At 50.3% G+C, this 25977-nt stretch overlaps 10 protein-coding genes across 11 annotated transcripts; 5 read left to right on the plus strand and 5 right to left on the minus strand.

The window, feature by feature from the left end:
• Positions 1-2457: 2457 nt before the first annotated feature.
• Positions 2458-5126, plus strand: PV10_06237 (uncharacterized protein). The gene has a single exon (XM_016371008.1). The coding sequence runs from the start codon at positions 2790-2792 to the stop codon at positions 4668-4670; it is 1881 nt and encodes a 626-aa protein (XP_016223301.1). The 5' UTR covers positions 2458-2789; the 3' UTR covers positions 4671-5126.
• Positions 5127-10125: 4999 nt separating this feature from the next.
• PV10_06238 lies at positions 10126-12202 on the plus strand. 2 transcript variants are annotated; one of them, XM_016371010.1, is made up of 5 exons: positions 10126-10451; positions 10550-10753; positions 11006-11169; positions 11240-11333; positions 11389-12202. In XM_016371010.1, exons 2-5 carry the CDS (start codon positions 10731-10733, stop codon positions 11771-11773), a joined length of 666 nt encoding a protein of 221 aa, XP_016223303.1. In that variant the 5' UTR covers positions 10126-10451; positions 10550-10730; the 3' UTR covers positions 11774-12202. The 2 variants fall into 2 exon arrangements, with proteins under 2 accessions (XP_016223303.1, XP_016223302.1); XM_016371009.1 differs by having other exon boundaries at positions 10550-11169.
• Positions 12143-14066, minus strand: PV10_06239 (uncharacterized protein). Its single transcript, XM_016371011.1, has 3 exons — positions 13831-14066; positions 13638-13777; positions 12143-13588 (listed from the first exon to the last, which is right to left on the minus strand). The coding sequence occupies exons 1-3, from the start codon at positions 13883-13885 to the stop codon at positions 12509-12511; spliced, it is 1275 nt and encodes a 424-aa protein (XP_016223304.1). The 5' UTR covers positions 13886-14066; the 3' UTR covers positions 12143-12508.
• Positions 14067-14580: 514 nt separating this feature from the next.
• On the plus strand, positions 14581-16942 carry PV10_06240 (uncharacterized protein). Its single transcript, XM_016371012.1, has one exon. It carries the CDS (start codon positions 14755-14757, stop codon positions 15367-15369), a length of 615 nt encoding a protein of 204 aa, XP_016223305.1. The 5' UTR covers positions 14581-14754; the 3' UTR covers positions 15370-16942.
• Positions 15649-16485, minus strand: PV10_06241 (uncharacterized protein; the record flags this gene model as incomplete). Its single annotated transcript, XM_016371013.1, has 1 exon — positions 15649-16485. One exon carries the CDS (start codon positions 16483-16485, stop codon positions 15649-15651), a length of 837 nt encoding a protein of 278 aa, XP_016223306.1.
• Positions 16943-16946: 4 nt separating the features above from the next.
• Positions 16947-17816, minus strand: PV10_06242 (uncharacterized protein; the record flags this gene model as incomplete). Its single annotated transcript, XM_016371014.1, has 1 exon — positions 16947-17816. The coding sequence occupies one exon, from the start codon at positions 17814-17816 to the stop codon at positions 16947-16949; it is 870 nt and encodes a 289-aa protein (XP_016223307.1).
• Positions 17817-18371: 555 nt separating this feature from the next.
• PV10_06243 (uncharacterized protein) lies at positions 18372-20499 on the plus strand. The gene has a single exon (XM_016371015.1). The coding sequence runs from the start codon at positions 18486-18488 to the stop codon at positions 20292-20294; it is 1809 nt and encodes a 602-aa protein (XP_016223308.1). The 5' UTR covers positions 18372-18485; the 3' UTR covers positions 20295-20499.
• PV10_06244 (uncharacterized protein) lies at positions 20424-21321 on the minus strand (the record flags this gene model as incomplete). The annotated part of the gene is made up of 1 exon (XM_016371016.1): positions 20424-21321. The coding sequence occupies one exon, from the start codon at positions 21319-21321 to the stop codon at positions 20509-20511; it is 813 nt and encodes a 270-aa protein (XP_016223309.1). The 3' UTR covers positions 20424-20508.
• A 481-nt stretch (positions 21322-21802) lies between these two features.
• PV10_06245 (uncharacterized protein) lies at positions 21803-23702 on the plus strand (the record flags this gene model as incomplete). The annotated part of the gene is made up of 1 exon (XM_016371017.1): positions 21803-23702. Exon 1 carries the CDS (start codon positions 22095-22097, stop codon positions 23700-23702), a length of 1608 nt encoding a protein of 535 aa, XP_016223310.1. The 5' UTR covers positions 21803-22094.
• PV10_06246 (uncharacterized protein) lies at positions 22076-25780 on the minus strand. Its single transcript, XM_016371018.1, has one exon. The coding sequence runs from the start codon at positions 25547-25549 to the stop codon at positions 23741-23743; it is 1809 nt and encodes a 602-aa protein (XP_016223311.1). The 5' UTR covers positions 25550-25780; the 3' UTR covers positions 22076-23740.
• Positions 25781-25977: the final 197 nt, after the last annotated feature.

Here is a 25977-nt window from a genome sequence, read left to right on the forward strand (position 1 = left end):
AAGTTCTGGCTATCGCTAAGAACTTCTCCCCGAAAGTCCGAGATTGAGACTGTCGAGTCAAGTGCAGTCTCCCTACTCCTACGTGTCAATGATCCCATCCCATCCCTCCATCCATCCATCCATCTCATCTTGCTGGGATTCTCCGCATTTCGCTTACTTTACCCATAACATCCGTATTTTGAGTTCCCACAATATGCCACATCCATCCATCGCCCTCGACTTCTTGTCCGGGTCACCGAACAGGGCTCTGGAAAACAATTATTGGCTAGTGCAATGAATGCATGTGTCGTGATTACCTTGTTTTTTTCCCCCGAGATACAGAACACAGACACCAATACATCATAAACACACCACTCACGATAATTGAGACTTACAGCTACCGTGAAGTTTTGAGTCTGGGGCAAGACAGTAAATTAAGAATACCGAAAACACATCGGATGAGAATTGCGAGATTGAAATTGGGGTAGAAATTCAAAGTAGATCAATCAAATTAAACTGAATTGAATTTAGCCAAAAGACGGTGCCAGCTGCAGTCTCAGTGAATGAGTGAGTGCCCGGAGAAGGTCAAGACTCTGAGACTTCAAACTCGAGTTTCAAATGGCAAAATGTTAACCCGGACGCATGGTCGGAACTGGGTTAGGCTGGCTTATTACTGAGGCTGGACTCTGGAGGTCCAAAGGCCCACGGGCGCCTAACATGTCCCTGATGCATGGCCCCGGGGTCCAGGGTGAGGGTCCAAACAGCCGTGGCAGTTCGCTCCTCAGTTCCTCACAATCACATCCATGGGCCCGAATTCTCAATCCACCTGAATTCAGGTACCGTGCCGAGGACCATCCACCACTAACCGCCCACTATTCACCACTTCCAATAAATTTTAATAATCATGGGCCCATGGGGCGTGTTTGAACGTGGCCAGAGCCCGCTGCCACTGGTCACACGACAACGGATTCGGGACCCGAATGGCTTGTTAGACAGTGTCTACTCCGTAGAGCCAACAACAGTCTGAGGCACAGATTAAACCGAGCCTATCGGTAGCAACATATCCTGTAAGGCGGACGGCCGTCGGCCCCGATGATCTTATACCGAGCCAGCCAAGTTGGATGCATAGTGTTCCGGGAGTTCTACAAGTAGTAATTCTTGACTGCTTGATGTCTGTTCGTTAGTCGTTAGGGCAAGTCAAGACGAAAACTGGCAGTAGTAAACTAGCACAACTAGGACAACCAGCACACTACTCCGTAAGGTACCTAGTAGTCGAGTGATAGTCCTTTGCATGCAGGAAGGAGTGGAGATGCAGCCTTGTTTGCTCGTGCTTTCCAACCCGAAGTGCAGCCCTTTCCCCCGGCCGTGCGCATCAAAACTCGCTTGGAGATTGTTGAGGATTGTCTGGAGGTGAACCCCCTAGGTATCGTGGTACGCGTGGCTTGTCATGGGTTTGGGTTCCATGTCCATTAAACCCCGGATGAGACTGTGTCGGGGAGTCGGGTCACCCATGGCCCATGGCCCCCAAGTTCGTTCGTATTCCTCGTACGAGCACTCTGTAGTGTGTAGGATATCAGGTGCACCAAATCAATGGTAGCGGTGACGGTGAAGATCTGGCTGAAGAATTATTGGATTGTGGGTGAGAATTGAACGAACAAACGGTCTGCACCTGCACCTTCCTGCGCCTGGACTTTCTTGATTTCTCAGCCCCTCCTTCTGTTTGTTGCGCTTTTGACCCTGAGTACCTAGGTAGGCACACACCTTATGCTTCTCAACAATCCCCAACATCAGTATAGCCTCCTCTCTGTGACCCAACACCTCTACAGTGTTACCCTCTACATACAGTGCGACATCATCTATCAAACCTGTGGTGCGTCATCCGGCGTTCCCTTGTTCCGGACTCGAGTTCAAACTCCCCATCCCTGGGTTGTGCCCATGGAGTCATAATTAGATCCCGGGTGGAACCACAGCTGGACCGAAGCTGATTGTGCGGACACTATTTTAAAGCCAGGGCTTAGCTTTTTGACGGATGCTGAAATCCCCTTCGGGTCCAAGTCCCTTGCATCCAGTGCATGCTCTCCGCATCTCACCAACCTGACTGACTGCTCAACGTTTTGTGTGATTGGTCCGTGACGATGCCAAATTATGACTCTTGCACCTTCACATGGGAGGAAAGGAGGGCGAAAAAAAAAAGTTGAATCTCACATTTGCCCAGGGTCACTTTCTCACCTACGCACCTTCCCTGAGTTCAACAAAGCATCATTTCTGCACCTTCCTTCAAGGGTTGCTTCAGGCGCAGGCAGGCGCATGACCCAAAATGATAAAATCCGCCCCAAAAGTCCCAATTGTGCCAGTCCATGGTACCTTCCATTCATTTGAACTGATTGATTACTTGATTGCTTGCCTCGTGATTGGCCTCGTGTCTATCCTTGTCACACCGTTTGGCCCTGATCCTCGCTGATGCACCCCTCGTTGTCACCACTGTCTCACCCGGTTTCTCTTCGTGGCCCTTAAACTCCTCCCATCCCCATTGACTCATTTCTATATCCTCACCTGCGGCTCTAACACACTTAAGCTCCGACCATCTAGCCCGACTCTCTTTGATTCCTGGCCCATTACCCGTTTCCTCACCTGCTTTGGGTCTTTCCGCATCCACCGGCTATTGTACGGATCTGTTTGTTTTCGTTTCGGTGTCCACACCTATCCATTGGTCTCCTCCACCAGCATCCACAACTTCCACTACCACTACCACTACCACTACCACGCCTCCCACGGTGACACGAACAACCTCCAACTCCCCCGAGGTACTTATGCTGTACAGATCCGTCCCTCTCCCCAGGTTGAGACCCAAGTTTGTCTCCCTCATGCGTCTCTCATCCGCCAACATGTCATCCACTTCCTCTACAAAAGCTCCTCTTGCTCCGAGCCATACCAAGCAGGCTTCGATAGTTACTCCTACCACCCCGAGTACTCCTCATCATCCTCGCACCAAGCACACACATGCCACTGCTCATGTCCCTAATCGATCTGCTCATTACGACACTTCTCTTTCCGTCCCTGTGCGAAAATACCTCCAGACATATGGACTGACTCCTCCCCGCGCAGAGAGTTATGAAATCCAGAAGAAGAGATGTCTTGCCCAATTGGCCCTCAAGGCTACCGACATTGAACGATTCCTGTACTTGAGCACTCTGAGATACAACAACGTTCACTTGTTCTATCGTCTCTTGACAGACCACTTCACCGAGTTGACTCCTCTTGTTTATACACCCACCGTGGGAGAGGCATGTCAAAGATGGTCAGAAATTTATCAGCAGCCAGAGGGCATGTATCTAAGTTTTGACGACCGTGGACATCTCTCCACCATTATCCAGAACTGGCCTCAAGCCAATGTTGAAATCACCGTCATCACTGATGGCTCAAGAATTCTGGGTCTCGGTGATCTTGGCGTGGGTGGTATGGGCATTCCCATCGGGAAACTCGCTCTGTACACTGGCTGTGCGGGCATCCGTCCTGAGGGCACTCTTCCTCTGACCGTTGATCTCGGCACCGGCAATCAGGCCTTAATCAATGATCCTCTCTACATGGGAAGCCGCCGCCCAAAAGTCACCCCTCAAGAAGAGAGGGAATTCTTGGATGAATTAATGGAGGCTCTCAAAGAGCGCTGGCCCGATATTGTCATCCAGTTCGAGGACTGGAAGAATCCTTTCCCTTCTTTGGAGAGATATCGACACGACTATGCCATGTTTAACGACGATATCCAGGGCACTGGTGCTGTCATCATGGGTGGTATCATCGGTGCTGTCAAGCAGTCCGGTATTGCTCCCCGAGACCATCGGGCCGTCTTTCTCGGCTCTGGCTCGGCCGGTGTGGGTGTTGCCAGGCAGATCGTCGACTACTTTGTTCATGAAGGCCTGACCGAGGAGGAGGCCAAGAACTGCTTCTGGCTCGTCGACAGCAAGGGTCTGGTGACACAAGATCGCGGCGACACCCTCGCCGAACACAAAATCTACTTTTCTCGAACTGACAACAAGGGACAACAGTTCAAGAACCTGGAAGAAGTCATGGACTACGTTAAGCCCACCATCATTATGGGCCTGAGTACCATCGGTGGCGCTTTCACCCCTGAACTTTTGCAAAAGATGGGTCAGTGGAACGATCACCCGATTATATTCCCGCTCTCCAACCCATCATCCAAATCCGAGTGTACCTTCGAGCAAGCCATCACCCACACCGATGGCCGCGCACTCTTTGCCTCTGGATCTCCTTTCCACCCTGTCACTTACAAGGGCAAGACCTATCACCCAGGCCAAGGCAACAACATGTACGTCTTCCCGGGCATTGGATTGGGTACGATTCTCTGCAAAGCCGTGCAGGTGACCCCAGACATGATCTATGCCTCTGGCGATGCCCTGCCGACCATGATCACCGAGGAAGAAAAGAACAAGGCACTCTTATATCCAGACATCAGCCGAATCCGCGAAGTTAGCGCTCGTGTGGCCCTCTACGTGATCCGCGCAGCACAAAAGAACAACGTTGACCGGATCCATCATCTCCGTGATTTGGATGACGCTACACTCGAGGCCTGGATCAAGGAGAAGATGTATGACCCACATAAGGAGACCGAGGAGTTGGAGAATGAATTGCGGGATATTGTCCAGGAGTTCACTGTGTCATCACCTAGATTGTGATGGACAGACTCTGGATCAAATGAGCGCTTTCGGCGTTTGGGATTATCCGTGCTACTATGCACCAAAATGGAGCCGAGGATTCGAAGTGGATGCTGGATGCTGAAGCCACGTGCTCACACGGAAGTCGTCACACCCGACAAGTGTTGGAGCTGTCAGCTGCCCAGCGGCTTTGTGAGAGATACCCCTTTTACACAACTACAGCTTTAGTTTAGCGCTTGGAAAATGGATTTTATTGCTGGCAATCAAAGACAGAACTTGACAAAACACATTCACGCTCTCAACCAATATCAATCGAATATTATTCCGCCGCTTTGGCAGCGGTCCTTCTCATGCGTGTTTTTGCCTAAGACGACCTACATCTTTAGCACCTATCATCTAGGTGTTGTCTCAATGTGGACGAAGACATGGCAATAGCTGATGTTCTTTATATCACGTGAGACGTCATTGACACGTGATGAAGTGTCCTAATAGAGTTAGCGACTGCTGTTGATTCAACGTCAGATCGATCATTCTCCATCACCAGGCCATGATCTTGTGGGTGCGAATCACCTCACCACAGACATCTCACCAAAATTCTGACAATGTCAGATAAACCCACCTCTTGCACTCGTTCCCTTCTCTCGTAGAGGGCCTGCCACACAGTGTCTCCACCACTTGGCAGCAATATCTTGGACGGCACTGCGTGTTACTTCCGACGTTGAACATATGGCCAGCCAGGATGAGAAGCCTTGGGAGCGACGCGGCTTGCATGAGAAGCTGAAAATCCATGTTTCAAGTCAAGGGAAATGATAACGACACGGCCCAAGTTCGATTATCACTCATGAAATCGTGGATAATGCTTGGCCTGGGACTTCAATTCCATTTATGAAACCTTTTCCCCAGGGCCCAAGACAGGTTATGCGATTGTGGACTCTGGGCCTTTCATTATTGGATTCTGGGCAGCGGGATGGCTGGAAGGAGACAGTCCACGGCTACCGACACATGCTTCTGCGCCAATTTACTACCAAGGCCAATCCCACGCCCGCCAAACTAAGGTACGCATGTCTACAACAGATGCCTAGGTTGGCAACATGACTGCCACTGGTATCCCACCAGGCTTTGGCCGGAATAATCACTGTAAGTCAGCAGCATTTTCAGGCCAGCATGGCCCTAGAATTCGACGTTTGTGCAAATAAACAATTCCATGGTTTGTGGAAATTTTGTTGCATGTCGACACAACTGCTATCATCATGAGGTCAACTCATCAGTCCCAAATCATGGCACATATCCGAGCCAGAAGTACGTCATTTTCCGTCCTGGCTTGTCGCGATCGGTCGCTTGGGCACATTCGTTTCTTCGTTTCAATGTTGCTCGGGCATCTTCACGTATCCCAACTCATACCTGGCAAAGTCAACTCCCGGCTAAATTCTCTTGTCCGTGGTGGTGTTTTCGCTTTCTGGGTCGATGGTCACTGAACTGCTGCTGTCGCGTTGCAGAGTTCCCTCTGTCAGATCTTTGCCGTCAGGAATCTGTTTATTTTCCTGCATCGAACTAGGCGATGATCCGCCCTCGAGACTGTCAGCGATCTCTCCGTCCGTGGTATCTCGCAGGATGCATGGTGCCAGGGGCTGTTTCCAGTCGTCGCGGCGCTCCTCGATGATGAACATGTCCAGCCAACTCGGCATCAGGAACCCAACGACACACCAAACGAGCAGGAAATGACCAATGATGAATCCCATAATGTGGAGCGGGTCGTGGTACACCGTCTCAAAGCTCGGGTATGCCAGACTGAGAATGATGGCCAGGATTGGGCCTGTGACATATCGCAGGAGGGGAGCCCAGAGCGCAGGAAGAGCCCAGTTCGAACCACCACCGATGACCGAGTTCAGATCATGCCGAAGTTGATTACCCTGCCTTGCTGTCAGCGCATCATCGACAAGTAGACGTCACAATTCACGTTCGAAACTTACCGAATAAAATCCGACGTAGTAGATGATGAACGCCAGCCTGCTGTTGGTGAATAATCTCGCAGTTGGCCGCACGTCAGGAGTCTTCGCAATCAAGACAGATGCAATAGCGCACACACCGAAGACACCAAATCCGACACCCGCACCGGCGGGCACGCTGACTGTGTGGCCAATGATCAAGGCCAGGAGTTGAGCGCCGAGGTAGCCGGTATTGAAGCAGATGTAAGATGGCAGGCCCACCTGGCTAATGACATCCTCGAAGCGATACACGGTAGTGGCGCAGACACATTCGGCCCAGACAACAAATACCAAACCCACATTGTTGATCCATCGATCGATGCCGTCGAGGTAGTAATATCCGAAATGGGTGCAGTTGGGCAGAGATAGAAGGAAGACGATGATGATCATTGCAGTGCACACCCAGGGGCGTGACCAATTCCAACGCCTGGCGAATGCAGAGTCCATAATCAAGGTCATGACCGCATCAAGCATCACAAAGGTCGAACTGACACCCACGACCGCCAGCGTGAGGAAGAAGAGGGCCGACCAGAAATTCGAACCGGGCATCTGAACAAATGCTTCAGGATAGGTCATGAAGCCCAAGCTGTAGCTGCCCATGCGATTTTCCGGGTCGGGTTGCAAACCCATGAAGCCCACGATTCCGAACGCGGCGAATGCCAGGATTGCCTCGAGGAAGGCATTAGTGCAGGTGAGAAGGACGGCGTCCTGGGCTGCGTTGGCGTGCACGTGGTTGTACGAGGCATACGCAGTGTAAAAACCGAAACCGACACCAGTCGAGTAAAAGACCTGTCCAGCAGCATCCTGCCAGATACCCGTCGACGCAAGGGTCTCGCCTCTCCAGGTGGCAAAATATAACCGAATCCCATCTCCGGCATTTGGCAACGATGCGCCTCGCCCGATGAGAATGATGATGACGATCAGAGGCAGGCCCATAGTGAAATAGACGACACGTCCTGTCCATCCCGTGCCACGGAACATACAGAGCCATACGAGGAAGAAGAGGAAAGCATTCCAACCAACCAGGCGACCGTCGAGAGCAGCGCTGGGGAACTGCCTCCATCTGCCCGAATCGTCATAATCCCTTGCTTGGACGACCTCATACATGAAGTAATTCTGAGTGTCGCCTGCCCAAGGAAGTGGGCTCTCAAAGGACTTTTGAAAGAAGACCATTCCCCATGCAATGATGGGGATAAAGTAGATACTAACGACGAGGCCGACATAGTTCAAGGCGAACCCGATACCTCTCATGCGTCGACTGATCTTGTTAAAAGCCGTCACGGTACCACCACGATAGGCGTTACCAGCCGCCAGTTCCAGAGCCAGTGCAGGAATGGCCAACAAGCTGAGAGCGAGGAGATATGGGATGAACCATTGCAACCCGTTGTTGTTGAAGACCGTGGACGGGTATCTCAAGAAGTTACCCATGCCAATGACACCACTCAACGAGGCAAGGATGAAGGCCGTGCGTGAAGGCCATTGATCACGACCGTCCGGGCCCTTTGCGGGCGGCGGTGCGATCTTGTTGATGACCTTCTTGACCTTGTCCATGGTGACACTGGAAAAGAGTCAAGAAGAGAAATGGCGATTCAAGTCAGTAACAGTGACACCAATGGGTGGAGGAATCGCGATGAGAAAGGAAGGAACGAAAGGACGCGAGACCAGAGGATGCGTCGGTGACAGAATGCCAGTAAGTCGATCACTCTGGACAAAGTGCCACAAGAGCCTAGACTTTATAACCTCGATCGTCATGGCTTTTCCCGGAGGGTCTTTTTGCCCTCAAAAGGGAGGGTCATCGACTTTCCCTTTGGATGCCTGAGGTCACAGAACATAGGAACTAGCGTCTTAGGTATGTTGACGAAGACGACGAGTGGGCAAAGTGGTGGATGTGGAGAAATGTCGTACATGAATCCGGTATGATATTGGCAGATCCTCGAGTGTGGACTTGTTTGAGAAAGAAAACCCGCCTGGTGGACAGATCTCTTGGGAGGTTCCAATCCGATGATTCTGTGACCAAGAGGTTCCAAAAAAGCATGCGGCGGATGCTTAAAGGGCAAAAAATCTCTGAATTTTCCCTGTCGTGTGCGACGAAGTACATGGGCATCATGGGTCCATCATTGCTACATCTTCCAAGCCCCGATGTACGTCATGAGGCGAGGGATGAAGGCTGGAAAATCCTCGACCGTCTAGGATCCTCCCTCTTAGTAGACGGCACAGGCGGGCGTGGCGGGTGTCCAGTGGACTTGGAATCAGGTTTCCCAGTGGCCAGCAGGCGGGCAAATGCCAATTCCGCCCAGCCTTGCTAAGACCCGCCCCATACCTCATACCAAGAGTCTCCGCCAATGTCCTCTTGGCGGTCCCCGCCTGTCCGCCTGGTCATCCTATTACCTGATTACCTAGGACTTTCAATTCCTTTTGGCAGGTCGTGGCGATGAGAAATAAGAAACCTCGGCCGACTGGTCATCAATCTCAAACAATTTTGATTCGAGCTGATTGAGTTATTCAACGTTCTCTAACCCCTCCACGGCCCGCCGAACGCCGTCGCGTGGGAAGATCGTGGCTTGATGGAGTAGGAGTGGGCCAATAGACAAGTAGAGATCACGTGATTCCTTCGGCCTTTCTACGGAGTAGATCGTTGTTTCCAATTTTTTGTGAGGTCTGTGTGCTTATCTTGGTCATTCATTTCTGACGGCTATTGCAGCGCCGATCAGTCGGGAATATACCTTTCCGAAAGATCTTGTATGAATGGGTGATATGGATAGTAATCCAAGATATCACGTTATTATTTCCAGTCTACGAAAAAGTGGGCTCCGAAAGAATATATATTCCCAATGACTGCGTGTGTGGATGACGTTACAGATTCAGGTATCATATTGCCGCCCCTTCACATACCAACAACCATGCCATTATGTTCTTTATCTTCTGAAATGCTCACAGGTCAATTATTTGAAACATTATGTTTAAGCTTCAAGAGTCAAAGACAAACATCACGATTAGCACGAGGCAGACAGTTGTCATCTTGCTACGTGGAGTTCGAGACGACTTTATGGTCGATCAAGTGCAAGACTAATCTCGAGATCGTTCCATAGCTACCTCGACTACTCACGAGTACCTAAGTTCAGTAATGTCATTTTCTGTGTTTGCATCATATCCAAAGATTCGTCGTCTGTCGAGCCAAACAAAGTGACGAGATGCCTCGTCCACCTGCCTACAGCTTTTGACAAATCTACGGAGTAAAAGCTGCATCTCGTTCTCCCAAACATCAATTCTACTGTAATCTGAGCACATACCCTCAAGCATATACGGAGTACTTTATTCTATCATCCTCTGGCTGTTGATGTTGGTTGGACTGTCAGCGCTGGATGCTGCACACTTGACCCGATGGTGGTTGCCATGACAACGTTGGGAAGGAGCCACCCTGTGGTTTTCCCCCAAAGGCAAGTGGGGACCGCATCTGTCGTCTCCCTCTCCCTCTCATCCTTTCCAACAATCTTCCAACCAACCATCCAGACCACAGAGCAGAACCGTTGGTAACAGGCCCCCTCGGCCCATCCACCTAGCCTGAATAATCGCACTGCTTATCGCTCACCTCTCACCTTGGACACTCTTTCTTCACAGCATGTGAAACAAGACAATTCCGACTTCACACTCCTCATCTTCCCGACTCGAGTCTGTTCACCATCTTGTCCTTCTCTACCATCAATTCAAAGTCTCTGTCTCTTCTTTCTTTCTTGTACAATTACATCTACACCCTCCGCTCCTTCGATCGTCCCTGGAAAAATAAGTCTGTTTGCAACGGTCTGACCGCTTTGTTATTGTGAGTGACAGACCACCACACCTAAGCACTGTTGCGTCCGCACTTTGACCATCTCATCATTCGGTATTATTGACTGACCATTGGAATGTCTTTTCCAGCACGCTGCATCCGCATCAGAGACACACACTGTCATTGTCGCAGCCACCACCACCACACCAGCTGACCCGCGTCTGCTGACCCTCGCTGCCTGCCTGCCTGCCCTCCATACCACACCCTCACCAACCGCCGACTTGTTTACCAACCTTCCTTTCGTTTTCCTTTCAGTCAGGCCTGCCTTTCATGGCCTCACTGCTGACCACAATGTTCGTGCCATTCTTACTCTCATCTCCTTCTCAAAAAGCCCTGCCTCCACACTGTACCCTCAAACAATCCTCCTCTTGTGTTACCATTAACACATATACCTGTCTTGACACCCCCGATTCTCCTTCTCGATTATCCGAAACATCCTCTCCTGCATCTCGCGCTGCCCAGATTCTTCGTGGTTCCGGCCTGGGAGGCTCTCCCTCTCCTCGCCATATTAATAAACAACCTGTTGACATCTTTTCCCCGTCTAGCAATGCCCGCACCCGGGGTCAATTCAAGCCGCGCAATGCCGGCAAGGGTTCTACCAGTTACCAACTGAGACAATTTGCCGAAGCAACCTTGGGGAGTGGTAGTTTGCGCAAGGCTGTCAAACTACCCGAGGGTGAAGACTTGAATGAATGGTTGGCCGTCAATGGTAAGGCACTAGCCACATAGGAGAGAAGGCTTGGTTGAAGACCTTTGTACTGACACATTTCGCCCGAAAGTGGTCGACTTTTACAACCAGATCAATCTTCTCTACGGCTCCATCACAGAGTTCTGCTCTCCATCAACATGTCCCGAGATGAAGGCTACAGATGAGTACGATTTTTGACAGTCGCTTTTTCAGAACCTATCTAATCGATGGCGCTTCTAGATTCGAGTATCTTTGGCAAGACCCCGCAGGTGGCTTCCCCAAGCCCACCAAGATGGCTGCCCCAGAATACATTGAGCACCTCATGAGCTGGGTTCAAAGCAACATCGACAATGAATCTACTTTTCCAAGCCGAATCGGCGTTCCCTTCCCGAAACACTTCCCCTCTACTGTCCGCCAACTCTTCAAACGCATGTATCGTGTTTATGCCCATATCTACTGTCACCATTACGCAGTCATTGTCCATCTCGGACTAGAGCCCCACCTGAACACGAGCTTCAAGCACTACGTTCTGTTCATTGATGAGCATGGACTGGAGAAGGGTGGTGGCAAGGATTACTGGGGTCCTCTGGGAGATCTTGTGGACAGCATGTTGAAGAGTGATTGAGTGACTGCAATGTTGCGGTGCTGCTGCCTTGGGCAAATCAATCAAATCAGTCAATGAGCGCAATGTTGGGAGTAATGGGTTTCATGATGAACGATTCAGAGATTGACATGGGACGGGAAAAGGCATACGATAATGCTTTTTGAATGAAGCGCAAGGCGTTGAATGTCCTTGGCAGGCATGTAGCCTTGTCCGCACAACGGGAGAATGATTCGGATGAATTGGCGCATCGTCTGTATTAGCACTCTACCAGGCAATGAGGTCTCGGTATGAGTATAATCCATCCAATTACTCCTTGAAAATAAGTCTCAACCATGTCGTGAAGGCTGTCATTCTTCCACCAGGACTGAGGACTGTCCTCGGTAGAACTAAGCAGTTATTCTTGGACAAGTGTCCTTAAGGGACCTCGCATTCATACACGTACATTTCCACCTTATGTATCATGCTTCTGATGGTGATTCTGGGAATGATCCCCACTTTGACCATCCTCACAGTTCTGATACTATTGACTCTATTCTTCCTCCTTTGGATGGATAACAAGCGATGTACTTATTCGTACACAAACAATCGGCTTGTGATGATGGTCAAGGCCATGCATGCATGCATGGCGGTGAACCTGTGTTCTGGTACAAGAGACAAAACGAGGAAGCGGCCGAAGTGCCTGGCTGGCGCCAAGTGGCGCATATGGGCAGGCAAAAATATGACGGACGGAGCCACGGGAAGTATCCAAGGCTAAAACTAATAGCCTCGTCGATATCCGCCTGCATAGCCACCGCCTGTTCCGGGCAGATCGCCTCGTCGTCCAAAGCCTCCACCACCTCTAATGGTATCAGGGCCGAATCCACCACCTCCTGGCCCTCCACGGTAGCCTCCGTATGCACCGCGTCCTGGACCAGGAAATGCGGGCCCCGAGACATTGCCTACGCCATTACCGTAGTGTGATGCGCGTGAGTTGTAAGACGAAGGGCGTGCGTCCTGTCGATAGGTTGAAGGTCGGTCGCGGCTATCGTATCGCTCTCGCTCTCGCTCGCGGTCACGGTCACGATTTCTCTCTCGGTCTCGATGCCCATCTCCGTCGCGATCTCGCTCGTAATCTCGGTCGCGCTCACGATCGCGCCGCGGTTCGTCGGTTCTTCTGCTGCTCTTGTCATCCTCGAAATCGTATCGATCGTCTTTCACGTTCACATCTGCGCCTCTGGCGATTGCCCTCTCCTGCTCCTCGAATGATTTGCTGTTGTTGAGGGGTGCAACATCTGCCTCGACGTCTTCCATAGCATCGTCATTTGTCGTCAAAGCGACAGGATCGGAGGGGAGCGTGTCAGAGGTGATGAGCTCGATTGGTTTTGTGGGCGAAGACGACACGCGTATAGAAGCGACGGGTTTGAGCTTGAGGTGCAGAATTCGGCCGTCCGCCTTTTGTTTGTCATAGGTTGAAATGATTCTGTCGGCAATGAGTTTCTCCGTGAAGACCATTTCTGCCACAACATAAGGAGTGGTCTGGGTGAGTTGACATGATATGAGTCCATTTCCGCCGGAACTATCGAGGAACTCGTGTTGAAGGGATGATTCTATGTCGGCAACTGTCGTGCCTCGAGCGAAATTGCTTGCTTCGACGGCGAATGGTCCTGCTTTCCCTTTGATGCTCAAACCAAGGTCTTTGGACGGTGTTGAAGATGAGACAATATTGACTTCTTGACTGTTCAAAGCTTTGGCGACACGATTTTGTCGGGCATTACGATTGATGGTGGAGGCAGGTCTAGAAGGGGGAGTGAAAGCGTTGGATCTTGGAGAGCCCGTGCTGGCGACGGAGGAGGATCGCTGGAGGCCTAGTCAGTATTGTATGCATAAGAGTAATTGGTGACTGTACTTTTGTAGCCTTGGTCACTCTACTTGCGAGATCGGGAGTTCGACTTGAAGGCTTGCTTGAATTGTTTAAGGCGTTGTTGTTGGCTTTGTTGCGACCGAAAATCTCGTTCGCCAATGCCTCATTTTTCCGTCGGTTGCGGTCTATGAGAGTATTAGCGAGCATTAGGCAAGGGATGTTGAACGCAACAACGAACCAGCCTGAATAATGTCATCGAAACTGACTGCGGCCTTTGGATTTTGGCCGGGCATAATTTCGGCCTGTAAGGACGAGGATCTTGGTTTTTCTCACGATGATGGCATGGATGAGAGAAGATATGACGAGGATTGAGCGTGGAGGGACCCGAAAAGGTATGAGTTGAAGCTGACGAGACGTAGAATACAAATATTGTTGGTGTTCAAGATGAATTCATCTCGACAGATATTCCAGCCCAGTGGACACTACAAAGAAGGCGCACCACTTACTTCCGTTCAAGATGGGTCGCGACTTCCAAACCAGCCATGCATCCCCACATCTCTGAGGCTTGGCACTCAGCTACCTAGCCACGTGATGCCAAGACTACCGTACATAGGTCAGGTCTGCTAGGGTGCACCCCGTAACTAGGTAAGTTCTCCTTAGTCCATCCCTAACGCCTCTACACTGCAAAGGAACGCGGCTCGCTCGCGTCAGTCCGGGCTTTGAACAGAGCCTCATCTCTACAGAACGACTTACTCTAGGTATCTCATCCACATGGCACAAACTTGATTACCTGGTATGTACAGCGTAACATCCGCCCTGTCTTTACGTATATATCATGGCCCCAAACTTACCTCCCCATTGTGCGCGCAATTCCATACTGCACAAATATTATTCGTACTCCGCCGTAGTTTGTCTACTCTGGAGCATTATGGCTGCTTGTTATTCCTCGCACTTTTTTTTCCAATGGGATCATCATCTCTGACACGCTACATCTTAGAGCTCTACCAGTCTTGAAACCCAACTCAACAATCCCTCTACCTGTTTGACTTATTCTTAGTGATTGTCTTAACCCGCGAACTTTTGTTCACATCCAGCACAAGGTGTTCCTGCGCACACGCTGACGTGCAGAATCAATCGTCCTCTTCCAGTCCTCTCACTCACCATGTCCTCCTCAACGGCACTTCGTCCTATTCTCCGACCTCATTCACTCCCTAGTCTACCATCTTCCTCGACCGCGAAGACCACTTTCATCTGTCAATCCTGCCGACATGCTCGACTGCTCCGCCGACCCAAAAGAATTTACACCTTCACACAACTCGTCACTCTGTCGGACGGAAGTGCGTTCACCATGCGAACTACTTCCCCCGTACCTGTCTATCGATCTACACGAGACACGAGAAATGCCCCTTTATGGAACCCCACTTCCAAGGACGTTATGAACGTTGAAGAAGATGATTCCGGTCGGTTGGCAGGGTTTAGAGCAAGGTTCGGCACGAGTTTTGATGCTCTGACACCTGAATCTAGCTCCTCCAAGAAAGCAAAAGGCGATAGCACACTAGACGTTCAAGAGGAAGGCTCAAAGGGTGCCAATCGCCCAAAGAAACCAGTGGAAACCCAAAATGTCATGGCCGAAGGTCAATTCTTGGACAAGAACGAGTTTGCAGAAGATGATATGAACCTGCTCGACCTCATCACATCCTTTGGTCAAGGGAGTAATCAGCAGTCCAGTATGAAGTCGGGACCTGAAGCTCCGAAGAAGAAGGGCGGAAAGAAATAAAGACTAGCACTCTGTGCGCTGTAACAACATTTCGAATGGCACAAGATCAGGATCACCTTGCCCTGTTGAAGATGACAGGGAACCGAATTTTTCTTTGAGAAAGCAATACCATTAATCAGCTATGCGATGTCGACAGACTTTGATGTGCTCTGGAGAGTCGAATTTTGAACCCCCCAAGGAACTGCCGATCAAGCGCTTTTCGCGTTCTACACACCATACACCCCGCCACCAATCCGACGTGGACAATTGCGCTGCGTGAGGTCCAACGCTCACTGTGAGTCATACTGCAGTAAAACATTCCCTCCAAAATAGCGCCATGTCATATGTGGGTCCATCTTGAACACCAGCACGACGGTCGTGATAGACCAGGTAATCTGACCCTGGGCTCATCTGCGTACCAACCTCTGTGGAAGTCGCGATACGAAAACAAGCGGCATCTTCGTCCAAACGGACAAGATTATTGTCAATGGTCATTTCGGGCTTCATAATCCACTGCGGCTCGAGGCCATCTTGCTTGAGGATGTATCGACCGTCTGCTGGCAACCACATGTCGACTTGATTGTTGTTGTTGTAATTGTTATCGAGGCTGCCGGCCGTCACTATGCAATGATACTTGCACAGGACCAACAGGACCCTCAGCTTGCTGGGCAAATATTTTCGATGCGGATCGAGGACTCGGACGGGTATGATAAAGGACAAGACCACAGTTCCCTTGATCAAAAGATCTGCGCATGGTGGCTCGACTTGCTGACTCGTGGGAGGAAGGTCTAGACTTCTCATCAGATACGCCTGGGGATATTCGGTCAATGCATGCATCGATTCAGCAGACAACGGGTCGGCTTTGATTCGATTCAGAAAGGCTTGCGTGATGATGGCGCTAGTCCCCTTGAATCCTTCCGAGATGGCCACGTTGAATCGAACATGCTGGGCGCCCGAAGTAGGGTGTCGCAGGTGTGCTTCGAGTTCTACTCCTTGGTGTACCGTGGCAAATCTACTGGTACATTCAGTCAGACCCCAGCCGAGGAAGTTGATTCGGGCAATGGCATATGGCTTGTTGGAATTTTCTTCCTCTTTCTGTGCCAGGTTGGCTTCTGTGAGACGTTGTCTCATATCCATTGTCCTCGCGTTGGGTGCGTATCAACGCTCGCACTTGGAGGGTGGGCGGTGGACGATGAATGAATGAACGAGGGAGCAGTCTGGACACGACAATGGAGAAGAGGGAGATTTAAATACGGTTGTGCCCCCCGCTATAAGTGAATTACTCTAGGCCGAGACTCACTAGTTGACGTGGCCGATTGTTAACTCTGAGAGTGCCGAATCACCACGACTTGGGGTAAGGCAGATTCGAGAGTATCGTCACGACATGGGCAAGGGCAGATCCGAGAGTACCGTCACAACATGTGGTCAGGCTGATAGATATCTACGAGAGTGCCGTCCATCCGTCTACAGCAGTTACATTGGAAGTCAAGTCAAAATTTTGTCTTACAAACACACATACAAAACCTCAATTCCCAGCGACCATTCCCCTCATTTCATGACTAAATCCTTTTCCAAGAATCAAGTAACTATACATCTCATCATGACCCCGAAGCGTTTACATTTTCTGCCACGTCATCAAAACTCGTTAATTTCAAAAAACTCTCACCCGGTGTTTCCACGAGACCCTCGAAATTCGCAAAACTCGGAGTGATGAGCCAACCAGGCGCATCGTCGACTTTGGTCAGATAGTTCTCGTTAGCTGGAAGCCACATATCGACAACAGGTAAGGCGGTTGCAGGTTGATAGTTGGTATCATTATAATTGTCCAGAGCATCCGGAGTCACGAAACAGATGAATCTACAACTAATTGTCATTGCGGGTGATCTGCCGGGCCAGACTTTTTTATGAGGATCGAGAATTCGTATCGGAAGAGCAAAGTCCAATCTGACTTTGGTTGTAATCCTGACATCTGTATATGGTACTTGAATGTGCTGTGGGTCGGGTTGCGTGACAATGGTAGTAGCCGATGGAACCATGCCCGCTGGGTCTGTATCTGCATCTTCATCCAGGAGTTTGTAAATGGTGGGAAAGGTCGAGATGCGATCAAAGAGACTCTGTGTGATGACAGGACAACTACCGGGTTTGGCTCCTGGTGAAATGGCAATGTTGAATCTGATGGATGGTAAGTAGCCCTTTGCAACGTCGAAGACGCCACAACTTTCGGCACCGTTGTGTTTGGTCTCGAAGAGTACGATTTGAGGATACTCTTTGATCATCTTAGCTTGTTCGATGTAGCCAAAGTGTCGAGTCAGGTGTACCCATTGATTTGCATGCAGGTTCTGTAATGTTAGAGGTGGCTTAGGATCTGGGTCTTCGCGTGGTTGACCTGATGGCGAGTCTGGAAATGTCAATGGTGATCCAGAATTTGACCAGGAGTGTTGGTCGCTTGTGGCGGCGTCTGGATCCATGATATCTGATATTGTTCACGTGTCGGCTTTGTGGAAGATGGAAATACTTGGTGGAAAGGATAAAGTCCATGAGGGTATCTGAATTACAATGTATAGTATATAGAACACAAAAACCCCTGTGGTTGCACAATATATAATCCTCTGGATTCTATATGGGACTCACCACGGTGGCCTACCGTTTGTGTCCATGTCAGTTCTATGGCTCGCATCATTCTTCTTTGGCCTATGAGTATTGTTAGCGACAGATGACATGGACGGCATCCAGGATCCAAAGTCGGCGAGCAAGCAATATACATGTTGCTCTGATATCGAGGGTTCGCCTGGATTGCGAATTGACATGAAGTCGAGATAAGAGTCGAGAGGGAAACAAGCCGGTGTCTGACTGCAGAATATAGTTGATTCAATCTGCGTTTAACCCGCCGATGATGGTGAAAAGACTCTGTCAGACAAATCAATCATCCGGACCCGATTCCCTTGGCCGGACTTAAGAAATGACGACAAATCCAACGCCATGGATGACTCTTTAATCTTTGGATATCAACACACCTCCATCCCATTGGGACAATTTATGCCTCTAGCACTAGCCCGAGTCAATTTCTTATCAGGACCCTGATGACATGGTGATAATTGGAATGACGCAGTAATTAATTCATTGATTGGGAGTGGAAAATGGCAGATCCCACAGGTGAAACGGCATCAGCACTTGAACAATTCCGACAAGAATGGAAGAACGAAGTCGAAGCACGAGCGCGACATGCGGGACAAGGGTCACAGAATCAACATGAACACACTCGATCCACTGCCGGCAAGGCCAGGAGAACCAGCGAGGTACGGCTAGAGCGACCAGTTCACAAACCACCGACTCGCCACCCAGCGGCGGATATTCAGGATGAGTTGGACGAGCAGCACAGAGAGGCTGATACGCAGCGGCGCGACTCTGGCGGCGCCGCCAATACCAATGCCAGTACCAGCATGATCCAACGCATCGAGGGACTCAGTCTCCGACACGTGGACGACGATGAATTCAGCATCAAGCGACCGACCACCGAACCGAAATCAGCGCTCGAACACTATGAACGAGCCGTGGAACGAGAAAGCCAGGGAAAACTTGGTGACAGTATTTCACACTATCGCAAAGCCTACCGTCTGGATGCCAAAGTCGATCAATCATACCGCAACAAACACTTCCCAGCAAAATCAAAACCAACTAACCAACTCAACCCGTCCAATGCCCCGGCCACAGTCCCCAATCCAGCCCACCACTCCTCGAAAGATCCCCCCACTGAGACACTATCTACCTTACAGCTCATTCAGAGCTTTGCCAATGCTCCCATTCAAGGAGCTCCGCCTATGATTGAGGGGGATATCCCTCCTCCATGCGCCATCAATCGACTCCCGGCCGAAGTCCTGCTAGAACTACTTCAACATGTCGGCATCCGTGATCCTGCATTGATGATGCGACTGGCGCTGGTATGCAAGAAACTGGCATACATGGTCTACACCGACAACGGCATGTGGAAGAGAATTGCATTAGGACCCGAATTTGGTCTCGCGGGCCAACAGTATCAATTTGCGACTGATCTACAGGGCCGTGAGGCCATCTATCAGGTCCTCGAGGACGACGAGGACGAATATGACCCCGCACTTTCTATCGTGACGGAATCAAACTTTCCAAGCGACACGGTCTGGAGGGATGTGTTTCACAGTTATCCTCGCATCCGCTTCACGGGGGTTTATATCTCAACCGTCAACTATTCACGGCCCGGTGGAGCTTCGGCGACGCCCAATACCTGGAGCAATCCCGTCCATATTGTCACTTATTATAGGTATCTTCGATTCTTCCGTGACGGGACGTGTATATCGTTGTTGACGACCAATGAGCCAATCGAGGTTGTCCATCATTTGACGAAGGAAAATTTGTCCTTTGTGAGATCGTCGGGCAAGAAGGATGCCAGTCACTTGACGTCTTCGGCGACGACTTTGACGAGGGAGAGGGAAAGTGCAACTCATCATGGCAATACAGCCACATCTGGGACTTCCGCAACTTCACATGCTCCGCCTCCCTCAGCTCAACAGATCATGAAGCATGCTCTGCGCGGCCGCTGGCGTTTGTGCCACCCAAGTCTCGAGACGCCCACCGAGGCCACTGACCTCGCGGATCAAGGTGCGGCATCGATTGCTGGCGCTACCGCTCTAAGGGCTGATGCCCTGTCCCTGTCATCGCCTAGTCCGATCATCTCCCCTGGCGATCTACACATTGAAACCGAGGGCGCAGGCCCTCGATATATGTATACGATGCACCTATCGTTGAAATCAGCGGGACCCGTGCGGTCCCGCCACACGACCAAGAATAACAAGTTGGTGTGGAAGGGGTTCTGGAGTTATAATGTCTTGACCAGTGACTGGGCCGAGTTTCACCTCAAGAACGACAAGCCCTTTTTCTTCAGTCGGGTCAGAGGGTATGGTTTGGGGTACTGACTGACTGACCGGATAGCGGGGCAAGCATGCAGAGTTGTCTGATAGATAGAGTACCCAGTGAATGCGCCGCGCGGTTGTAGAGAAAGAGGAGCAAGGGAACGTGGTCTGCGCGGCGGACTAGGAGTAGAATCCCAGCCGGCTCCAGTGGCCGGATCCCTGAAGGCTCTGGGCGATGACTTCAATAGATTTAGAAATTCCATTTGCCGGACATGCTTTAGTCAAACTCTCTCCAGATTCTGACGATTTCCAACTTTTCCCACCCTGCCTTCTTGCCGCTCGACCCGACTGTCTCTGCGCACCAGTGCCAGGGATTGACTGAATCATTTTCTCCGGTGGATGGCCATTTCAGAATACTCTCCTTGACTTGGTCAGGATGATTTCCACGACAGAAGAGCACATATGCGACGCCTCGACGACTGAGAACGGAGGGGATTTGGTCTAGCAGACGATTTGTGACTTGCATACCGTCATGGCCACCAGCGTAGGATTGTGCGAGGAGGTGTGAAGATTCCTCAAATGAAGGTGTGGATGAAGAAGAGGGAAATATGATAGCAGGCACAGAATCAGAAGGTACGTATGGTGGATTGAATATCAGGATGTCGACTGAGTTGGGCGTCAGCGCGGATGTGAGATCACATCGCACGGAGGAGAGGTAGAGACTGTGATTGGAATTGGAATGGGAGTTTGTCTCAACAAGAGCTTTTTCCACGGTGGTGGTCGTGGCGTGACATGCATGTATATTGACATCAATGGCCATGCTTAGTACATGGGTACCGATGATGGTCTTTGCGTTGGAGGTTAAAAATGCGATGATGACGCCAGATCCAGGCCCAATTTCAACGACAAGAGGGGCCGGTGTCGGTCTGGAAGGTTTAGAGGTGGAGGACTGGAGTGTGGTCTCGAAGCGTGACTGTAGCCATTTGATCTCGCTGGTCGAGGAGAGTGTATCAAGAAAGAGATACGAGTCTTCGGCCGGTTCGTAGACATGGTCATAATTGACATGTGATGTCGATGGAGTGGGCAACATGTCTTGGATGGTTGAGTCCGGGAGACCGAGTTTGAGTCTCTCAGAGAGCAGCAAATTCGGATCCAAGATGGTAGAAAGTCGTCTTGAGGTTGTCTCCCCCCTTTCGACCTGACCAAATATTTTCTTTCCTAGCGAAGTTGAGCTGGCTTGACAAATCTTTGATGGGATGATGATGACGTTCATGTCCCGTTCTTCTCCAACTCAAGCGACACAATGAAGGATCCTGGGGTTTACCTGCTCGGTTTTCATCGTTCGAGTCTGGGGGGCGAGCAATTCAGGACGTTTGATATGTGAATAAAATAGCCATACGAATATGCATATCTTAAAGTGGCAACAGTAAGTATCACTTAATGAACTCGTCTTTCAAAGCGGCAGGATCTGACAGTGTACACACGTGACCTTACCCCGAATATGAATATCGCCATTTTGAACTTCATCGAATCGAATGATGGATGTAACCTTGCGTTGGTTTCCATATCCACTTCAATTCTACTCATCTTAGGAGTCAAGATATTGGAAAGTCAATTCTTGTAGTTGTACATCTCCAGTGACTCATCCTGGGTCCTTTTGCTACCCCTACACACTGGTTTGCCATTTCTTTCGTATGCGAGCGAGACAACAAGACCATGAAAGACCGTACATGTCCGAGATATAATGACTGCAGTCTAGTTTAGTCATAACGAGGAGATTCCAGACACCTACGAGTCACATTAGTGGTCACGTCACATCCTCTTCCACACCAAACCTTCAAAGTTCCAGTCTTATGATTAGCTATGGACCAAACTATGAGTCTGACCGACGTGGTATCAGTCTTGCAAGAAATTATGCAGACGCCAGGGCTACCCTCATCGGAAGATGCTGTTCAACAGGGTCAAGAAACATCTTCTGTGTCTACCAAGAAGTCTACCCGGCCCATCCTGCCCATCAATTTTCCACCACTCGACACCCTCGCCCTGGTCGACAGCACCCAACCGACCGAGCATGACAACTCCTTACAAAGTCTTAAGTCTCATCTGATCGAACATATTCTCCCTTATCTCAATAGCCAGTCACTGTCTCCCAACTACTATGGTTTCGTTGTCGGTGGAGTCACTCCCGCAGCACTGCTGGGTGACTTTATCGCCTCCATATACGACCAGAACGTATTCATGCATCTACCCAATGACACCCTCTGCACCGCCATCGAGGTCCAAGCCTTGAACGCCTTGGCTTTGGATTTCTTCAGGCTCTCACCTAGAGAAGCTTGGGAGGTTGGTGGGCCAGGCTCAGGGGGCGCCACTTTTACAACAGGTGCCACTGGCAGCAACATCTTGGGCTTGGCACTAGGAAGGGAGTTTGTCCTGCGCAAAGCTCTCGAGACAAAGGGTGTTGCGTTGGCCGACGCGAGTGTCGGGGAGTATGGCCTCTTTGAAGTGATGGATCTGGCTGGCGTTAAGAAAATCCAAGTCTTGAGCACACTTCCGCATTCAACCATTGCTAAGGCTGCTAGTGTAGTGGGCATTGGTAGGAGAAACGTTGTGTCCATCGCTACTCACGACGATCCTCTGCAAATCGATTTAGAAAAGCTCAAGGCCGAGGTGGAGAAGAAAGACACGTTGAATATTCTGGCAATCTCCGCCGGCGAGGTCAATACGGGCCGATTTGCCACATATTCTGGCGCTAATATGAAGGAAATCAGGCATATTTGCTCTCAAAATCATGTGTGGATCCATGTCGATGGTGCTTTCGGTCTTTTTGGAAGGCTCTTCACCAACGATGATCCCGACTATTCCCATGTTGCTCGCAGTCTCGAGGGACTCGACTTGGCAGACTCAATTACAGGCGACTGCCACAAGTTGTTGAATGTCCCCTATGACTGTGGGATTTTCTTTACCCGTCACAAATCCCTGAGCGAACATGTCTTTCGCAACGGCAACGCTGCGTACTTGACCAGTGGTTTGGGCCCAGACGACGGAATCCAATCTCCAGGAAATATTGGCCTTGAGAATTCTCGACGTTTCCGAGCCTTGCCAGTCTATGCTACCGTCAAAGCGTATGGTCGACAATCTCATGTCGCCATGTTGAAGCGACAAATCAACCTGGCTCGCCGGATAACTGAGTGGCTGCTGAGAGACGATCGTTTCCAGGTCTTGCCGGGCGGACTGGACAAAGCTGACATTATAAACAAGACATACATCATCGTGCTCTTCCGCGCAACGGATCCAGAGGTCAACAAGTCTTTAGTGAAAATGGTAAATGCCGATGGGCGCATCTACGTCAGTGGAACCGTCTGGGACGGCGAGCCCGCAGCACGCATAGCCGTGAGCAACTGGCGGGTGGACGTGGACAGAGATGCGACCTTGGTACAGCAGGTCTTGAATTCCGTGGCTAGGAGTCGCTGACTGACTGATCGTCGAGAACTCCTAGTCCCTTGAGTAGTTCAAAACACTGCACCGCCAATGAGAAAAATTCTTTCCTCTTCCTTTTGAATCCATTGCACCACTTTGTTGGCACTTTGAGCCAGTGCATTCCGAGACGTCGCCGGTCCTGCCACACAGTATAATTCAAACATTGGTGTGACCCATGCCAGGGCCGTGGCCGTCGTAAGAACACAGTGGTGTACTTTGACAGCTGCATGTTTGGCGTGAATACTTGCGTGTAATTTGGAATAGACTGACATAAGGCGGCGGCGCTGTTTCAGACTCTCGAAATTCGGCGAATATGAAGGCATGAAAAATTGCACGTTCCCCTTGGATTTGTACAAGAAATGCCGTAGAACAGTTCCTGCAATGATATCTGTGGGGCTGGGCCGTCCCGCTTGAACGGCTTGCTGAATAATTTGCATGCTGTGGTTGCGACGGAATTCTTGCACCAGATACGTCTTCATGGTTTGTAACTCCTCAAAACTTTCTTTGTTTGTACTCAAAAGAATGATTGCCACCGAGTCATCCTTGGAAATGCGTTCGTTGTTATCGAGCTCTCGGGCGCTATCACCGGCCATGTCCAGAAAGCTGACGTACATGTAGAGGTAGCCTGTATTGTTGAACCCAGGTAGACATATCGGTACCCAGGATTCGCCTCCCCCAGCCTTGATTCCTTCCGCCTCGAAGATCATGTTGAAGATGAGTTGTAAATCGCTCGGGTGTAAGGAGTGCTTCTTGGGTCGGATGACGCTGACAAGTCTCCCGCCCGCCACCACCAGGCCATACAATAAGCCATCGACCCGAGCCTTGATCATAGTGCTATTGATGATGCTGCGATGAGATTTTCGGATTTTTAGGCACTCAAGCGCAGACAGCAAGGCTGAGGGGGATCCTCGAGTGAAACTATCGGCCAATGAAGACAGTAAGACCTCTGTTCCTTGAAGTGGTCTCCTGAGATCGCTTGATGGGCGAACGGAGAAAATGTGTGTGAGAGTTGGAAGAGTCAGAGTGGACAGAATCTGCATATATAAGGCTTCCAATTGTACCCGAACTTGTGCCTCACTCTCTGGCAGGCTGGTTATGCCAACCAAGTGTAAGTTGGTTTGTGACAAAATAACGAATTGTACGCCGCCCGCGTGGAAGCTCTTCAAGTTGTCGTCATTCCCCATGTAGGAAGATATGATGGTCTGGATTATGCCGACGTAACTGGATATGATGGCGTCCGACCCATGTCTAGTATAGATTGGTTTGCCTGCTGCGGAGAGAATGATAAAGTGCTTCTTCTTCGACTTCCACAACCAATGAGCATTTTCCTCGTCCGTGGTATCATCCACACTTTCAAACTCTTTCTCGAAATCAACATCGCCTTCGTCGTAATCGTCGTTAGAGTCGTCCTCAAATAGCATGGCAGAACTTCGAGACGATGGGTTTTCTGCTTCCTCCTGTAGCTCCCCATCAAACAGACTCTCGGTGTCGGCGACAAATCGGCCGAATGGTGCAAAACTCCGAATGCTAGAAGCGTCTTCTCCGGTGTCGCTGGTTTTATTGCTCATCGAAGGTCGAATTGAGAGACTTGAGGAAACTCGCGAAAGGCCCATGCGCATTTGTTGGGTACCATCTGGACGATTCAAGCTGTTGACATCGGTCATAGAGACTGCCGTGGTCGCGCCTGCAGTCAACCCAGCCCGCGTAGGTGGGCGTGAGAGGTTCCCTATTGTTGGTCTTGTAGAGATAAGGCTCAACTCGCTCGGCCGAGGAGGTAGGGCAGGCCTGGGACCTTCCGCATCCGAGGATGTGGGCTCTCCTTTTTTATTTTGAGAATCCATCTTTTTCGTTTTTGATCGTTTAGTGTCGCAACACTATATCGTTGCAAGGGTTGTGGTATGTGGGGAGGCACTGGAGGATGTGTCAACCAGCACAACCTCCATGGTCAACAATTGCATCTGCACACCAGTCGCGGCTAAACGTGTGCATGACTACCTCCAGGCAAGTAGAAAAGAGTCTTTCTAGTCATGAGAAGATGAGGTGGAGGGCATGTAGCGCTCCTTGTATTCTCGCCTCAAAGATAAACCCAATGACAGCGACTGCGGCAATGAAATCAAATCTGATATCATGGTGCAGAAGATACTCCACCGTATTGCTCGGGCGGTCTGAATGAACTTCACATGCTGGCCAAGCAGAATGACGTTGAAGTAAACATGAGACTTTGCCATAATAGGAATAGATGCTTCGCTATACCTTCTGAATGGGGGTC

Source organism: Exophiala mesophila (assembly GCF_000836275.1).
Source record: "Exophiala mesophila strain CBS 40295 unplaced genomic scaffold supercont1.4, whole genome shotgun sequence".
Classification (NCBI taxonomy): domain Eukaryota; kingdom Fungi; phylum Ascomycota; class Eurotiomycetes; order Chaetothyriales; family Herpotrichiellaceae; genus Exophiala; species Exophiala mesophila.

Excerpts from the sequence above, each read along its gene's own strand:
- PV10_06237 (XM_016371008.1), top strand. The coding sequence starts at position 2,790 with ATGCTGTACAGATCCGTCCCTCTCCCCAGGTTGAGACCCAAGTTTGTC.
- PV10_06238 (XM_016371009.1), top strand. The coding sequence starts at position 10,731 with ATGGCCTCACTGCTGACCACAATGTTCGTGCCATTCTTACTCTCATCT. Across the intron at positions 11,170-11,239 it reads TGAATGGTTGGCCGTCAATG|TGGTCGACTTTTACAACCAG; the intron begins GTAAGGCACTAG and ends TTCGCCCGAAAG. Across the intron at positions 11,334-11,388 it reads GAGATGAAGGCTACAGATGA|ATTCGAGTATCTTTGGCAAG; the intron begins GTACGATTTTTG and ends TGGCGCTTCTAG.
- PV10_06239 (XM_016371011.1), bottom strand. The coding sequence starts at position 13,885 with ATGCCCGGCCAAAATCCAAAGGCCGCAGTCAGTTTCGATGACATTATT. Across the intron at positions 13,778-13,830 it reads CGATGACATTATTCAGGCTG|ACCGCAACCGACGGAAAAAT; the intron begins GTTCGTTGTTGC and ends ATACTCTCATAG. Across the intron at positions 13,589-13,637 it reads GAGTGACCAAGGCTACAAAA|CGATCCTCCTCCGTCGCCAG; the intron begins GTACAGTCACCA and ends CTAGGCCTCCAG.
- PV10_06240 (XM_016371012.1), top strand. The coding sequence starts at position 14,755 with ATGTCCTCCTCAACGGCACTTCGTCCTATTCTCCGACCTCATTCACTC.
- PV10_06243 (XM_016371015.1), top strand. The coding sequence starts at position 18,486 with ATGGCAGATCCCACAGGTGAAACGGCATCAGCACTTGAACAATTCCGA.
- PV10_06246 (XM_016371018.1), bottom strand. The coding sequence starts at position 25,549 with ATGGATTCTCAAAATAAAAAAGGAGAGCCCACATCCTCGGATGCGGAA.